This window comes from Coregonus clupeaformis, chromosome 21 (genome assembly GCF_020615455.1).
Source record: "Coregonus clupeaformis isolate EN_2021a chromosome 21, ASM2061545v1, whole genome shotgun sequence".
Lineage (NCBI taxonomy): Eukaryota > Metazoa > Chordata > Actinopteri > Salmoniformes > Salmonidae > Coregonus > Coregonus clupeaformis.
The window spans coordinates 53,605,810-53,622,957 of NC_059212.1; the positions used below are offsets into that span (position 1 = coordinate 53,605,810).

At 43.5% G+C, this 17,148-nt stretch overlaps 1 protein-coding gene across 1 annotated transcript in view; it reads left to right on the plus strand.

Annotated features, from left to right (window-relative positions):
- The first annotated feature begins 16,141 nt into the window (after positions 1-16,141).
- LOC121535424 (epidermal growth factor receptor substrate 15-like 1) overlaps positions 16,142-17,148 on the plus strand; it is a 38,837-nt gene continuing 37,830 nt past the window's right edge. Inside the window, exons 1-2 of the mRNA XM_045205974.1 lie at positions 16,142-16,210; positions 16,940-16,981. Coding sequence (XP_045061909.1) covers positions 16,184-16,210; positions 16,940-16,981 — 69 coding nt within the window. The 5' untranslated portion in view covers positions 16,142-16,183. The remainder of the gene's footprint in view (positions 16,211-16,939; positions 16,982-17,148) is intronic.

Genomic DNA, 17,148 nt, shown 5'->3' on the forward strand with positions numbered 1-17,148 from the left:
TATTGTGAAAGATTAGTAATTTATCAATTATCCCTCCTGTTCAACGCTGTGATTGTCAATTTTTCCCTGCTTTGAATTTGAAATATTTTATTTGCAAATGTTCCTTTTTTTCCCCCCTTGAAAGTGTGGAGATTGTTTAGGTTATAGTTGAATGGCATTCCATCCTAACAATGCCAAGGGCCTGTTGGACATCAAACATCTAATTGCGGTCAGGTCAACCCCATGTACGGCAATGTCACCTAGGAATGCACACTTGTCTTATAACATTGTTATTGATACCAAAGTTTTATTAAAATAATTTAACTACATTACTCTGACTGAATTTCCACGTGGGCGAGGATATTGGAAATTTAATCAAAGCCTATTAGATGATAATTTATTTATAATTAGAACAAAGGAATTTATAACTGACTTTTTCCAACATAACTTAGGTACAGCGAATCCCCTTATTGTATGGGACACCTTTAAATGTGCCTTTAGAGGCCATGCAATTCAGTACTCATCTCGAAAACAAAAGCAATTTAGGTCAAAAGAGTTTATACTAAGAAAGGAAATAGAAAGTCTAACAGAACAGATAGATGGCAATAAAAACTGTAACATAGAGGCTCAGAATAAATTAGAGGAAAAACAAAAGAAATGGAAAAACTTATTCAAGAAAGATCAAGTGTAATATATTATAAAAATAAAGCAAACTGGATGGAATATGGGGAAAAATGCACAAAATTCTTTTTTAATCTTCAACATAGGAATGCTACCAAAAAGAACTTAATGAAACTGGTTACAATTGACGGAGTCACCCATAATTCACCTAATGATATTTTGAAGGAAGAAACAAAGTATTTTAAGCATATGTTTTCTTTTCAGTCGCCTCCATCTCCTCTAACTGAAGCTAATTGTAGAGATTTTTTTCCTATTGATAATGTCAAATTAACAGCCACACAGAAAGACTCATGTGAAGGTGAAATTACAGAGGAGGAACTTCTGGATGCAATTAAAGACTTTAAGTCCGGGAAAACTCCAGGGTTGGATGGCATACCAATCGAGGTATACCAAACCTTTTTGATATACTAAGAGGACCGTTATTAGCATGTTTTAACCACTCCTATGTAAATGGTAGATTATCTGACACTCAAGAAGAAGGTCTGATCTCATTATTACTGAAACAGGATACAAGTGGAAAATATAAAGATCCAGTCCATTTACAAAATTGGAGGCCCCTTACACTTCAGTGTTGTGATGCAAAAATCCTAGCAAAATGTATAGCGCATAGAATTAAAAAGGTATTGTCGGATATTATTCATTCTAATCAGACAGGTTTTTTTACATGGAAGATACATTGGAGACAATATAAGGCAAGTATTGGAAACAATAGAACACTATGGAAAATATGGGAAACCAGGCCTGCTATTCATAGCAGACTTCGAAAAGGCATTTGATAAAGTTCGACTGGAATTTATATATAAATGCCTGGAGCATTTCAATTTTGGAGAATCTCTTATAAAATGGGTCAAAATCATGTATAGTAATCCTAGGTGTAAAATAGTAAATAATGGCTATTTCTCAGAAAGTTTCAAACTGTCAAGAGGAGTGAAACAAGGTTGTCCACTATCGGCATATCTATTTATTGTGGCCATCGAGATGTTAGCTATTAAAATCGGATCCAATAATAATATCAGAGGATTAGAAATACAGGGCTTAAAAACAAAGGTGTCATTGTACGCAGATGATTCATGTTTTCTTTTAGATCCACAACTAGAATCCCTCCACAGCCTCATAGAGGATCTAGATACATTTTCTAACCTCTCTGGATTAAAACCAAATTATGACAAATGTACTATATTACGTATTGGATCACTAAAAATACAATTTTTACATTACCATGTAGTTTACCAATAAAATGGTCTGATGGTGATGTGGATATACTCGGAATACATATCCCAAAGGGAAATAAATGATCTCACTTCAATAAATTTTAATAGAAAGTTAGCAAAAATAGATAAGATCTTACTACCATGGAAAGGAAAATACCTGTCAATTTGTGGAAAAATCACCCTGATTAACTCTTTAGTATTATCCCCAGTTTACCTATTTGCTTATGGTCTTGCCTACGACTAGTAAACAGTTTTTTAAATTATATGAGAAAAAAATATTCAATTTTATTTGGAACGGCAAGCCAGACAAAATTAAAAGAGCATATTTATATAATGAATATGAATTCGGAGGACAGAAATGATTAAATATTAAAGCATTAGACCTATCACTAAAATCTTCAGTCATCCAAAAGTTATACTTAAATCCGAACTGGTTCTCAAGCAAATTAGTAAGATTGTCTCACCCACTGTTCAAGAAAGGCCTTTTTCCCTTTATTCAGATTACAACCTCTCACTTTCAGTTATTTGAAAAGGAAATAATCTCCCAAATGTCACTATTTCTAAAACAAGCCATAGAAAGTTGGTTGCAATTTCAATTTAATCCTCCAGAAACGACAGAACAAATAATGCAACAAATATTGTGGTTAAATTCAAATATACTAATTGACAAAAAACCTTTATTTATTGACAGAATGTTTAAAAAAGGTATAATCTTCGTAAATGATATCATCGGTAGGACTGGTGGAGTTATGTCGCACATGCAGCTAATAAAAACATATGGAAATGTCTGCTCTACCCAAAATTACAACCAAATAATTGCAGCCTTACCGCAAAAAGTGGAAGAGGAAAGTTGAAGGGGGAGAAAGTAAGGAACTTGTCTGTCGGCCTTGCATTAAAGAACATAATTGGTTAAGGAAAACTGTGATAAATAAAAAAGTATATCAGTTTCACTTAAGGACCAAAGGATTGACAGCCGTCCCATATAGATTGCAAAATAGTTGGGAAGAGATCTTTGACGTACCGATCCCATGGCATAGTGTTTATGAACTGACACGCAAAACGACACCGGATTCAAAATTAGAATCTTTCAATTTAAATTATTATATAAAATTCTTGCTACCAATAGAATGTTATTTATATGGGGGATACAATCTTCCCAGCTCTGCAGATTTTGCTGTGAAGAGATAGAATCATTAGATCATTTGTTTTGGTTCTGTCCATTTGTAGCTTGTTTTTTGGACACAGGTCCAGGAATGGCTAAAGGATTGCAATATTTACCTGGAACTAACCTTGCAGATAGCATTACTGGGTGATCTGAAAAGTCATAGTCAATCAATCAATAATATAATAATACTTTTAGCAAAAATGTTTATTTTAATTCACAATCTGTAGAAGCAATGAGAATAGAAAGGTTCAGAACTTTTGTAAAACATCACAGTATGGTTGAAATATATATGGCAAATAGAAATCCTATATGGATGGTGTTAAGAGATAGATGGGAGGTATTGAATAGAGTTGAAGGATGGGACTAATAACAAATAACAACAAATAATAACAAAGATAGCTAATAATGTAAGCATACTGTGTCCATAATAAGTATATAGGTTGTATGTTGGGAGCTTTTGGGAAAGAGCACAGTTAGAAAGATATGGCATTTAGAAGCAAACCGGATGGACATCATGAAAATGATCGGAGAGGTTGAGAGTAGAAGAAGTTCAGGAGCAAAAAAATAAATAAATATGTGTATATATATATATATATATATATATATAGATATATATATATATAGATATAGATATAGAATTATTGTAAAATTAACTCTGTCCATAAGGTGTAGATAGTAAGTATAGACCGGAAGTAGAGGCCTGGGCGTTGTTGTTCACTAATTTACTCCAAGTAGGGAAAGGATGGTGGGGTTGAAAAGTAATAAAGGGGAATATATATATATAAAAAATAAAAAAAAACATGGGGGATTGGAAGTGATGCAGACAATTACATTGATAGAAGATACAATCTATCTGCAATATTAAGCTGATCCATCCCCCCCGAAAAAAATAAAAAAATAAAAAAATAAAATAAAAATAGAAAAACAAAAAAAAAATTTTTTACTATGCGGTCTTATCATTGACCCCCTACACATTATACAGAAAATATTGTTTGACATAGACGCTCTGTGTAGGAATAATAATCTAAAGAGAATGGTCTGACGTGATGAACCGATTTAGATTGATCAAAAATAATTTAAACATTTTGCCACATGGGGGCGACAACACAATTAATAACACTGGAGAATAGTTTTTATCGCTTTGGTGCAACTTTCACAAGTAGGTGGTATATTTTCACAACTTAGTACAAAACTCAAAACAGATCGAAAGGGCAGTTTCAAAACTAAGCACATTTTCAATTGACTTAAGTACAACACACAAAATCTATAGTAACTTTTTCACCAAATGTAGTTTCACATTGCAATACATGTTCATATAAAGTAATTGCCTTTCACAATGCAACGCTCACATTACTTTTGATACGATTCCCTTCTCTCTTTTGTTAAAATACATTTTACTAGTAATCCGACTGCTCCTAATTGATGATCACTTAAACGTTTGGTAAACCTATAGGTTTTACATGTAAACTGGTTTGTCTACTACAGATTTTGAGAACTACATAATTAACATGTATGTAAAGTAGAAACATATGTATGATATACACTCAAATGTACTACTATAATAATGACTATTATGATTTGACATAAGTATGACACACTACCGTTCAAAAGTTTGGGGTCACTTAGAAATGTCCTTGTTTTTGAAAGAAAAGCAATTTTTTTTGTCCATTAAAATAACATCAAATTGATCAGAAATACAGTGTAGACGTTGTTAATGGCTATCGCATTTACATTTTAGCAGACGCTCTTATCCAGAGTGACTTACAGGAGCAATTAGGGTTAAGTGCCTTGCTCAAGGGCGCATCGACAGATTTTTCACCTAGTCGGCTCGCGGATTAGAACCAGCGACCTTTCGGTTACTGGCACAACGCTCTTAACCACTAAGCTACCTGCCGCCTATTGTAGTTGGAAACGGCTGATTTTTTATGGAATATCTACAGTGGGGAGAACAAGTATTTGATACACTGCCGATTTTGCAGGTTTTCCTACTTACAAAGCATGTAGAGGTCTGTAATTTTTATCATAGGTACACTTCAACTGTGAGAGACGGAATCTAAAACAAAAATCCAGAAAATCACATTGTATGATTTTTAAATAATTAATTTGCATTTTATTGCATGACATAAGTATTTAATCACCTACCAACCAGTAAGAATTCCGGCTCTCACAGACCTGTTAGTTTTTCTTTAAGAAGCCCTCCTGTTCTCCACTCATTACCTGTATTAACTGCACCTGTTTGAACTCGTTACCTGTATAAAAGACACCTGTCCACACACTCAATCAAACAGACTCCAACCTCTCCACAATGGCCAAGACCAGAGAGCTGTGTAAGGACATCAGGGATACAAATTGTAGACCTGCACAAGGCTGGGATGGGCTACAGGACAATAGGCAAGCAGCTTGGTGAGAAGGCAACAACTGTTGGCGCAATTATTAGAAAATGGAAGAAGTTCAAGATGACGGTCAATCTCCCTCGGTCTGGGGCTCCATGCAAGATCTCACCTTGTGGGGCATCAATGATCATGAGGAAGGTGAGGGATCAGCCCAGAACTACACGGCAGGACCTGGTCAATGACCTGAAGAGAGCTGGGACCACAGCCTCAAAGAAAACCATTAGTAACACACTACGCCGTCATGGATTAAAATCCTGCAGCGCACGCAAGGTCCCCCTGCTCAAGCCAGCGCATGTCCAGGCCCGTCTGAAGTTTGCCAATGACCATTTGGATGATCCAGAGGAGGAATGGGAGAAGGTCATGTGGTCTGATGAGACAAAAATAGAGCTTTTTGGTCTAAACTCCACTCGCCGTGTTTGGAGGAAGAAGAAGGATGAGTACAACCCCAACAACACCATCCCAACCGTGAAGCATGGAGGTGGAAACATCATTCTTTGGGGATGCTTTTCTGCAAAGGGAACAGGACGACTGCACCGTATTGAGGGGAGGATGGATGGGGCCATGTATCGCGAGATCTTGGCCAACAACCTCCTTCCCTCAGTAAGAGCATTGAAGATGGGTCGTGGCTGGGTCTTCCAGCATGACAACGACTCGAAACACACAGCCAGGGCAACTAAGGAGTGGCTCCGTAAGAAGCATCTCAAGGTCCTGGAGTGGCCTAGCCAGTCTCCAGACCTGAACCCAATAGAAAATCTTTGGAGGGAGCTGAAAGTCTGTATTGCCCAGCGACAGCCCCGAAACCTGAAGGATCTGGAGAAGGTCTGTATGGAGGAGTGGGCCAAAATCCCTGCTGCGGTGTGTGCAAACCTGGTCAAGAACTACAGGAAACGTATGATCTCTGTAATTGCAAACAAAGGTTTCTGTACCAAATATTAAGTTCTGCTTTTCTGATGTATCAAATACTTATGTCATGCAATAAAATGCAAATTAATTATTTAAAAATCATACAATGTGATTTTCTGGATTTTTGTTTTAGATTCCGTCTCTCACAGTTGAAGTGTACCTATGATAAAAATTATAGACCTCTACATGCTTTGTAAGTAGGAAAACCTGCAAAATCGGCAGTGTATCAAATACTTGTTCTCCCCACTGTACATAGGCGTACAGAGGCCCATTATCAGCAACCATCAGTCCAGTGTTCCAATGGCACGTTGTGTTTGCTAATCCAAGTTTATCATTTTAAAATGCTAATTGATCATTAGAAAACCCTTTTGCAATTATGTTAGCACAGCTGAAAACTGTTTTGCTGATTAAAGAAGCAATAAAACTGGGCTTCTTGAGACTAGTTGAGTATCTGGAGCGTCAGCATTTGTGGGTTCGATTACAGGCTCAAAATGGCCATAAACAAATAACTTTCTTCTGAAACTCGTCAGTCTATTCTTGTTCTGAGAAATGAAGGCTATTCCATGCGAGAAATTGCCAAGAAACTGAAGATCTCGTACAACGCTGTGCATTACTCCCTTCACAGAACAGCGCAAACTGTCTCTAACCAGAATAGAAAGAGGAGTGGGAGGCCCCGGTGCACAACTGAGCAAGAGGACAAATACATTAGAGTGTCTAGTTTGAGAAACAGACGCCTCACAGGTCCTCAACTGGCAGCTTCATTAAATAGTACCCGCAAAACACCAGTCTCAACGTCAACAGTGAAGAGGCGACTCCGGGATGCTGACCTTCTAGGCAGAGTTGCAAAGAAAAAGCCATATCTCAGACTGCCCATCTTAATCTTTTATTTTTATTGGCCAGTATGAGATATGGCTTTTTCTTTGCAACGCTTATAGGGAAGGACATTCAACAAGCACAGCACTTACACAAATGACTGATGATTGGCTGAGAGAAATTGATGATAAAAATATTATGTGGGCTGTTTTGTTAGACTTCAGTGCAGCTTTTGACATTATCGATCATAGTCTGTTCCTGGAAAAATGTATGTGTTATGGCATTGCACCCCCTGCTATATTGTGGATAAAGAGTTACCTGTCTAACAGAACACAGGGGGTGTTCTTTAATGAAAGCCTCTCCAACTAAATCCAGGTAGAATCAGGAATTCCCCAGGGCAGCTGTCTAGGCCGCTTACTTTTTTCTATCTTTAATAACGAAATGCCACTGGCTTTGAATAAAGCCAGTGTGTCTATGTATGCGGATGACTCAACACTATACACGTCAGCTACCACAGCGACTGAAATGACTGCAAAACTTAACAAAGAGCTGCGCTTAGTTAGAATGGGTGGCAAGGAATAAGTTAGTCCTAAATATTTCAAAAACTAAAAGCATTGTATTTGGGACAAATCATTCACTAAACACTAAACCTCAACTAAATCTTGCAATGAATAATGTGGTAATTGAGCAAGTTGAGGAGACTAAACTGCTTGGAGTAACCCTGGATTGTAAACTGTTATGGTCAAAACATATTGATACAACAGTAGCTAGGATGGGGAGAAGTCTGTCCATAATAAAGCGCTGCTCTGCATTCTTAACAGCACTATCAACAAGGCAGGTCTTACAGGCCCTAATTTTGTTGAACCTGGACTACTGTTCATTCGTGTGGTCAGGTGCCACAAAAAGGGACTTAGGAAAATTAAATTTGGCTCAGAAAAGGGGAGCATGGCTGGCCCTTGGATGTACACAGAGAGCTAACATAAGTAATATGCATGTCAATCACTCCTGGCTCAAAGTGGAGGAGAGATTGACTACACCACTACAACAGGTAGTTGAATGCACCGAGCTGTCTGTTTGCAATACTGGCACACAGCTCGAACACCCATGCATACCCCACAAGACATGCCACAAGAGGTCTCTTCACAGTCCCCAAGTCCAGAACAGACTATGGGAGGCGCACAGTACTACATAGAGCCATGACTACATGGAACTCTATTCCACATCAAGTAACTGATGCAAGCAGTAAAATTAGATTTAAAAAACAGATAAAAATACACCTTACGGACCAGCGGGGACTGTGAAGCAACACAAACATAGGCACAGACACATGCATACAAACACACGATAACATACACACTATACACACACTTACACATTTTTGTGTTGTGGATATGTGGTAGTAGAGTAGGGGCCTGAGGACACACTTAATATGTTGTGAAATCTGTTATGAATGTGTTGTAATGTTTTTTAAAAATGTATAATTGCCTTCATTTTGCCGGACCCCAGGAAGAGTAGCTGCTGCCTTGGCAGGATGTCAGGGCGTGCTGTAGGTGCAATAGTGGAATCAAACGCAGGACTCAGAACGATATTCCAAAGGCTTGTATTACTGCCCAAACTAAGGCAAAAGGACAACTTTGCCCGAAGGCAAAAATACGCACGAAGGCGAAAAGTAACAGCACACAAACAGGTGCGACAAATAGTAACTGCGCACAAACAGGTGCGAAAATACTCCAGCGTAGTGGAGAGAAGCTCAACCGAGCAATACACACAACTGACGGAAAATAATTACACACAACACTAGACAAACACAACGAGAAACTTATAGGACACTAATTACGCCCAAAACAGAAACAGGTGTGGAAACAAACAGACAAAAGCAAACGAACATGAAACATAGAGCGGTGGCAGCTAGAATTCCGGAGACGACGAACGCCGAAACCTGCCCGAACAAGGGAGAGAGGCAGCCTCGGCCGAAACCGTGACAGTACCCCCCCTTGACGCGGCGGCTCCAGACGTGCGCCGACTCCGGCCTCGGGGACGACCAGGAGGACGCGGAGCAGGGCGCGTCGGATGCCCCCGATGGAATTCCGTCCAGGAGCGACGGGTCCAAAACGTCTCTCCTCGGCACCCAGCACCGCTCCTCCGGACCGCACCCTCCCACTCCACTAGATACTGGAGACCCCCCATCCGACGTCTCGAATCCAAGATGGATCTCACGGAGTACGCCGGTGCCCCCTCGATGTCCAACGGGGCGGAGGAGTCTCCAAGATCTCATCTTCTTGGAGTGGGCCCGCTACCACCCGGCCTGAGAAGGGACACATGGAACGAGGGGTTAATACACTTATACTCCACAGGTAGCTGTAATCTATAACATACCTCGTTCAACCTTCTCAGGACTTTAAATGGCCCTACAAACCGCCGACCCAGTTTCCGACAGGGCAGGCGGAGGGGCAGGTTTCTGGTAGAGAGCCAGACTCGATCACCAGGTGCGTACACCGGTGCCTCACTGCGGTGGAGATCAGCGCTCGCCTTCTGACGTCGGAGGGCCCGCTGCAGGTGGACGTGTGCAGCGTTCCAAGTCTCCTCCGAGCGCCGCGCCCACTCATCCACCGCAGGAGCCTCGATCTGGCTCTGCTGCCAGGGTGCCAGAACCGGCTGGTAACCTAACACACATTGAAATGGAGTTAGGTTAGTGGAGGAATGGCGTAGGGAATTCTGGGCCATCTCGGCCCAGGGAACGTACCTTGACCACTCCTCCGGCCGGTCCCGGCAGTATGTTCTGAGAAACCTACCCACATCCTGGTTTACGCGTTCCACCTGCCCATTACTCTCCGGGTGGTAACCCGAGGTGAGGCTTACCGAGACCCCCAACCGCTCCATAAACGCTCTCCAGACTCTGGAGGTGAATTGGGGACCCCGATCAGCCACAATGTCCTCGGGTACCCCGTAGTGCCGGAACACATGGGTAAACAGTGCCTCGGCAGTTTGTAGGGCAGTAGGAAGACCCGGCATGGGGAGCAAACGACAGGCCTTAGAGAACCGGTCTACAACGACCAGGATGGTAGTATTCCCTTGGGAGAGGGGAAGGTCTGTTATAAAGTCCACTGAGAGGTGGGACCATGGTCGTTGTGGAACGGGCAGGGGTAGCAACTTACCCCTAGGTAGATGTCTAGGCGCCTTACACTGGGCGCACACCGAGCAGGAGGAAACATAAACCCTCACATCCCTTGCCAACGTGGGCCACCAGTACTTGGCACTAAGACAGTGCACTGTCCGGCCGATACCCGGATGTCCAGAGGAGGGTGACGTGTGAGCCCAATAGATCAATCGATCCCGAACCTCGAGCGGAACGTACTTCCGACCCTCCGGGCACTGTGGTGGACTAGGGTCGGTGCGTAACGCCCGCTCGAGTTCAGAATCGACCTCCCACACTACCGGTGCCACCAGACACGACTCAGGCAGTATGGGAGTGGGCTCCACGGACCTCTCCTCCGTGTCATACCGCCGAGACAGCGCATCTGCCTTGCCATTCTGTGACCCAGGGATGTACGTGATCTTAAAAGTAAACCTGGTCAAGAACATACTCCATCTTGCCTGGCGAGGGTTCAGCCTCCTCGCCGCCCCGGATGTACTCCAGGTTACGGTGGTCCGTCAAAATGAGGAAAGGGTGTTGAGCCCCCTCAAGCCAGTGCCTCCACACCTTTAGAGCCTGTACCACGGCTAACAGCTCCCTGTCCCCTACGTCATAGTTCCGCTCCGCCCGGACTGAGCTTCTTGGAATAAAAAGCACAGGGGCGGAGTTTAGGTGGCGCGCCAGACCGTTGTGACAGCACGGCTCCTAAACCGGCCTCCGACGCGTCCACCTCTACCTGGAACGGCAAAGAGGGATCCGGATGCGCCAGCACCGGGGCCGAGGTAAACAGGTCCTTCAGCCTCCCAAACGCCCTGTCCGCCTCGGCCGACCACTGCAGACGCACCGGACCCCCCTTCAACAGAGACGTGATGGGAGCTGCCACCTGTCCAAAACCCCGGATAAACCTCCTGTAGTAATTTGCAAACCCCAAAAACTGCTGCACCTCCTTCACAGTAGTTGGTGTTTGCCAATTACGCACGGCCGACACCCGGTCTACCTCCATCTTCACCCCTGACGCAGACAACTGATAACCCAAAAAGGAGACCGACTCCTGGAAAAACAGACACTTCTCTGCCTTCACATACAGGTCGTGCTCCACCAGCCTCCGCAACACTCTACGCACCAGGGCCACATGCTCGACACGGGTAGGCGAGTACACGAGAATGTCATCAATGTACACCACCACTCCCTGCCCCTGCATGTCCCTGAAGATCTCATCCACGAATGATTGGAAAACTGACGGAGCGTTCATCAACCCGTATGGCATGACCAGATACTCGTAATGGCCCGAGGTGGTACTAAAGGCTGTTTTCCATTCATCACCCTCCCTGATGCGCACCAAGTTGTGCGCGCTCCTGAGATCTAATTTCGTGAAGAAACGCGCCCCATGCAACGACTCAGTCATGGTCGCAATCAGCGGGAGTGGATAACTATACTTCACCGTAATCTGATTGAGACCACGGTAATCGATGCACGGGCGCAAACCACCATCCTTTTTCTTCACAAAAAAGAAACTCGAGGACGCAGGGGAAGTGGAAGGCCGTATGTATCCTTGTCTCAGAGATTCGTCTATGTAAATCTCCATAGCCTTCTTCTCCTCCTGAGACAGAGGATACACATGGCTCCGTGGGAGCGCAGCTCCTGCCTGGAGGTCTATCGCACAATCCCCCCTGCCTATGGGGTGGCAACCGCGTCGCCCTCGCCTTACTAAACGCAATAGCCAAATCCCCATACTCAGGTGGAACGTGCAATGCGGGCACCTGGTTTGGACTCTCCACCGAGGTAGCCCCTACGGAAACGCCCAAACATCTACCCACACACTGAGCAGACCACTCCATCAGAGCCCTCTCCTGCCACGAAATAGCTGGGTTATGGGTACTCAACCAGGGCATGCCCAGCACCACCGGATACGCAGGAGAGTCAATCAGGAACAGCTGAATCATCTCCTGATGATCCCCCTGCGCACACATCCTAAGTGGCGCCGTGACTTCCCTGATCAAGCCCGTACCCAACGGACGACTATCTAGGGCATGAACGGGGAAAGGAACATCAACAGGAATAAGGGGAATCCCTAACGCTAAACAAAACTTTTTATCAATAAAATTCCCAGCCGCGCCTGAATCTACCAGCGCCTTATGCTGGGAATGAGGTGCTACCTGTGGAAAACTGACAGGTATACAAAATGGGCAACAGTGAGCTCTGGGTGAGTGGGGCGCCTACTCACCTGGAGGGAATCCCCAGTGCGGGACCTGTCGTCATCTCCCCCAGGAGGCCATCCCCAGCACCTAGCCGCGGTGTGTCCTCCCCGACCACAGTTGGTGCAGTGGATGGACCCCCTAGCCTGCCGACTCCTCCTCTCTCTAGCGCCAGCGCCCCCGAGCTCCATAGGACACGGCTCGGAGGCGCTGGAGGGTGAAATGGACGGACCCTCCGCAGGGACGTCCGCGGGTAGCCAGCAGGTTATCCAGCCTGATGGACATGTCGACCAGCTGGTCGAAAGAGAGGCTGGTGTCCCTACAAGCTAGCTCCCGACGGACGTCCTCTCGTAGGCTACATCTGTATAGATCGATGAGGGCCCGATCATTCCACCCTGCATCTGCCGCTAGAGTACGGAATTCGAGAGCGAATTCCTGGGCACTCCTCCTCCCCTGCCGGAGGAAGACCAGACGCTCCCCCGCCGCTTTCCCCTCCGGGGGATGGTCAAATACCGCCCTGAAGCGGCGGGAGAACTCGTCGTAGGTAATCGTCGTGGCGTCGATCTTCCTCCACTCCGCGTTGGCCCACTCCAACGCTTTTCCCGGCCAGGCAGGAGATCAGGCGGACACGCTCTCATGCCCCGAAGGTGCCGGGTGCACTGTGGCCAGGTATAGCTCCACCTGGAGTAGGAATCCCTGACACCCAGCCGCGGTTCCGTCGTAGGCCCTCGGGAGAGATAGTCGGACTCCTCGAGGTTCCGGCGCTGGAATGGGCGGGCTGGCCGATGGTGCTGGCAGGGAGGGAGGCGGTGGAGGCGTACCCCAGCCTCGGATGGTGGAAATCACCTCCTGCAGGGCGGTCCCCATCTGCTGGATCTGATCTCGTTGGTCCCGAACCTGGGCCTCCAGTCTCGTCTGGGCTGCTTCGGCCCCTGCTGATTCCATTGGTGGTGTGTAATTCTGTCAGGGCGTGCTGTAGGTGCAATAGTGGAATCAAACGCAGGACTCAGAACGATATTCCAAAGGCTTGTATTACTGCCCAAACTAAGGCAAAGGACAACTTTGCCCGAAGGCAAAAATACGCACGAAGGCGAAAGTAACAGCGCACAAACAGGTGCGACAAATAGTAACTGCGCACAAACAGGTGCGAAAATACTCCAGCGTAGTGGAGAGAAGCTCAACCGAGCAATACACACAACTGACGGAAAATAATTACACACAACACTAGACAAACACAACGAGAAACTTATAGGACACTAATTACGCCAAAACAGAAACAGGTGTGGAAACAAACAGACAAAAGCAAACGAACATGAAACATAGAGCGGTGGCAGCTAGAATTCCGGAGACGACGAACGCCGAAACCTGCCCGAACAAGGGAGAGAGGCAGCCTCGGCCGAAACCGTGACACAGGAACTAATAGGGATCCATAACAAATACAAATACATTTGATGTTCAGTCAATTTGAATGGGTAGTGCAAGTGTATTGCCTAATTTGAAAACTCTGTAATGTACTGTAGTTTACAGTACTGTAGCATACTACATTCAAAGGGCAGTTTTGAAACATGTATCTTAAATGTTTTGCTATTGGATGAAATGGTTGTTAAAATAACTAAATTGATAAGATATCATTATGTTGTGTTTTGGTGATTAAACCAATGTAGTCATTATATTTCACAGTAAACGTATATTTTGGATCAATGGTTGTGTGGTGAAAGATGTCTACAAACAAAATTAATGCACAATGAAAGATATATTATGTATGACTGGCTGCGTTACAAGTGTTACCAGTTTGTAGTTTTGTAATTTTGTACTACTGAAATTCATCACATACAGTACCAGTCAAAAGTTTGGACACACCTACTTATTCAAGGGTTCTTTATTTTTACTATTTTCTACATTGTTGAATAATAGTGAAGACATCAAAACTATGAAATAGCACATATGGAATCATGTAGTAACCAAAAAAGTGTTAAACAAATCAAAATATATTTTAGATTATAGAGTTCCCACATATGCTGAGCACTTGTTGGCTGCTTTTCCTTCACTCTGTGGTCCAACTCATCCCAAACCATCTCATTTGGGTTGAGGTCGGGTGATTGTGGAGGCCAAGTCATCTGATGCAGCCCTCCATCACTCTCCTTCTTGGTCAAATAGCCCTTACACAGCCTTGAGGTGTGTTTTGGGTCATTGTCCTGTTGAAAAACAAATGATAGTCCCACTAAGCGCAAACCAGATGGGATGGCGTATTGCTGCAGAATGCTGTGGTAGCCATGCTGGTTAAGTGTGCCTTGAATTCTAAATAAATCACCAACAGTGTCACCAGCAAAGCACCCCCACACCATCACACCTCCTCCTCCATGCTTCACAGTGGGAACCACACATACGGAGATCATCCGTTCACCTACTCTGCGTCTCACAAAGACACGGCGGTTGGAACCAAAAATCTCAAATTTGGACTCATCAGACCAAAGGACAGATTTCCACCAGTCTAATGTCCATTGCTCGCGTTTTTTGGCCCAAGCAAGTCTCTTATTATTATTGGTGTCCTTTAGTAGTGGTTTCTTTGCAGCAATTCGACCATGAAGGCCTGATTCACGCAGTCTCCTCTGAACAGTTGATGTTGAGATGTGTCTGTTACTTGAACTCTGTGAAGCATTTATTTGGGCTGCAATCTGAGGTGCAGCTAACTCTAATGAACTTATCCTCTGCAGAAGAGGTAACTCTGGGTCTTCCATTCCTGTGGCGGTCCTCATGATAGCCAGTTTCATCATAGCGCTTGAAAATTCTTGAAATTTTCCGTATTGACTGACCTTCATGACTTAAAATAATGATGGACTGTCATTTCTCTTTGCTTATTTGAGCTGTTCTTGCCATAATATGGACTTGGTCTTTTACCAAATAGGGCTATCTTCTGTATACCACACCTAACTTGTCACAACACAACTGATTGGCTCAAACGCATTAAGAAGGAAATAAATTCCACAAATGAATTTTTAACAAGGCACACCTGTTAATTGAAATGCATTCCAGGTGACTACCTCATGAAGCTGGTTGAGAGAATGCCAAGAGTGTGCAAAGCTTGGCTACCTTGAAGAATCTCAAATAGAAAATATATATTTTGATTTGTTTAACACTTCTTTGGTTACTACATGATTCTATATGCGTTGTTTCATAGTTTTGATGTCTTCACTATTATTCTACAATGTAGAAAATAGTAAAAATAAAGAAAAACCCTGGAATGAGTAGGTGTGTCCAAACTTTTGACTGGTACTGTACATGTGAAAATAGCACCAAAGCAATAATAAAAACGGTAATAAAGACAGACAATAAATTAGAACAATAGTGCCCCTGTTGAATAATGAGTACAGTAAGTAAGCAAAATGCCTCGGCAATAGGTTATCCACCTTGAGTGTTTATTCCCATTTATTGAATGTCTGTGTTCTATAATGACCATAATTTATTTGCCAACAGATTTTTCAGACACTTTATAACAATGGAAAAAATGAATAGAAAAGGGTGAGCAATAGAAAAGGGTGTAGGTAGTTCTATTCTATTCTCTTTTTTTCTCGGTGTTACTGAAAAGAACAGGTTTTCCCTCGCCATGCATTCACGCTCCTCCACACCACTGATGTCAACAATGTCGAGCTGTCAGTGTTGAGGCGCGTTGTAGCTTCAAGGGTGTGCGCGCTCTCGAGACAGCAGGAAACATGGCGGCGCTCATGACTCTCACCCAGGTAACTCCAACTACTTACCAAACATCTTACTTTCCAGATGTTTTTTGCTATGGTTAAATGGTGTACATTAGCTAGTGTTTCACAAATCTTGAAAGTGATTGAATTATATGGTAGCCATCAGCCGAGAGGTCAAAGATTGATGCAGGTCCCCTTGTTAGCTATCTAGCTAGCTGTTAGCATTTTCGCCAACAGGAAAGAAGCCGACAATGTAGCTAGTTGTGTTAGCTAAGTGATTGCTATCTAGCTAGCTGTAGCTATATTTAGCTAATATCCCGAATCACATTGACAATGTTCACTATCGTAGTTGTGTCAGTAACACTGTCAAACAATTAGCTACTAGTCTTTTTGGAGTTAGCTTGTTAGCAAGTCACCAAAAGTTGAACTGCAGTAGTGTTTGTTAGCTCAGCTGTCATTTCATTGTTGATCTTCCTAATCTTCACTGTTCACACTGTTTCTGTTTCTTATGGCTATTGACTTGCTCAATTTTATTACAAGTAATGTGGGTTGCTCCAGTTAGAGATGATTATGGCAGACTTGAAACCACTTCATACTGACAGTGACACAGATTTAGACTGTTCATTCGCTATGACGTCACCCGTGACAGCATATAGGCTACATCTTTCAAGTCTTTCCTAAATGTGTTGAATGTAGTACGCCCAAATTGTGTAAGTAAAACGTGCTTTTTTAAAAAAACTACATCTCCCCTGACCTTTCTTGATTTCTCTGTAGTTATCGAGTGGAAACCCAGTTTACGAAGTCTACTACAGACAGGTAAATGTCCACCGCTGAATGAATGATAATTTGTGCCATTCATGTTTTTTTGTTTGTTACCCAATACATTGACATTTAATGCGTATGTCTCTACAGAAGCTAGCCACTCTGCGCCTTCGTTCTACAATGCATTACATTGCAGTTCCAATTAGGGACGTGACAATCTT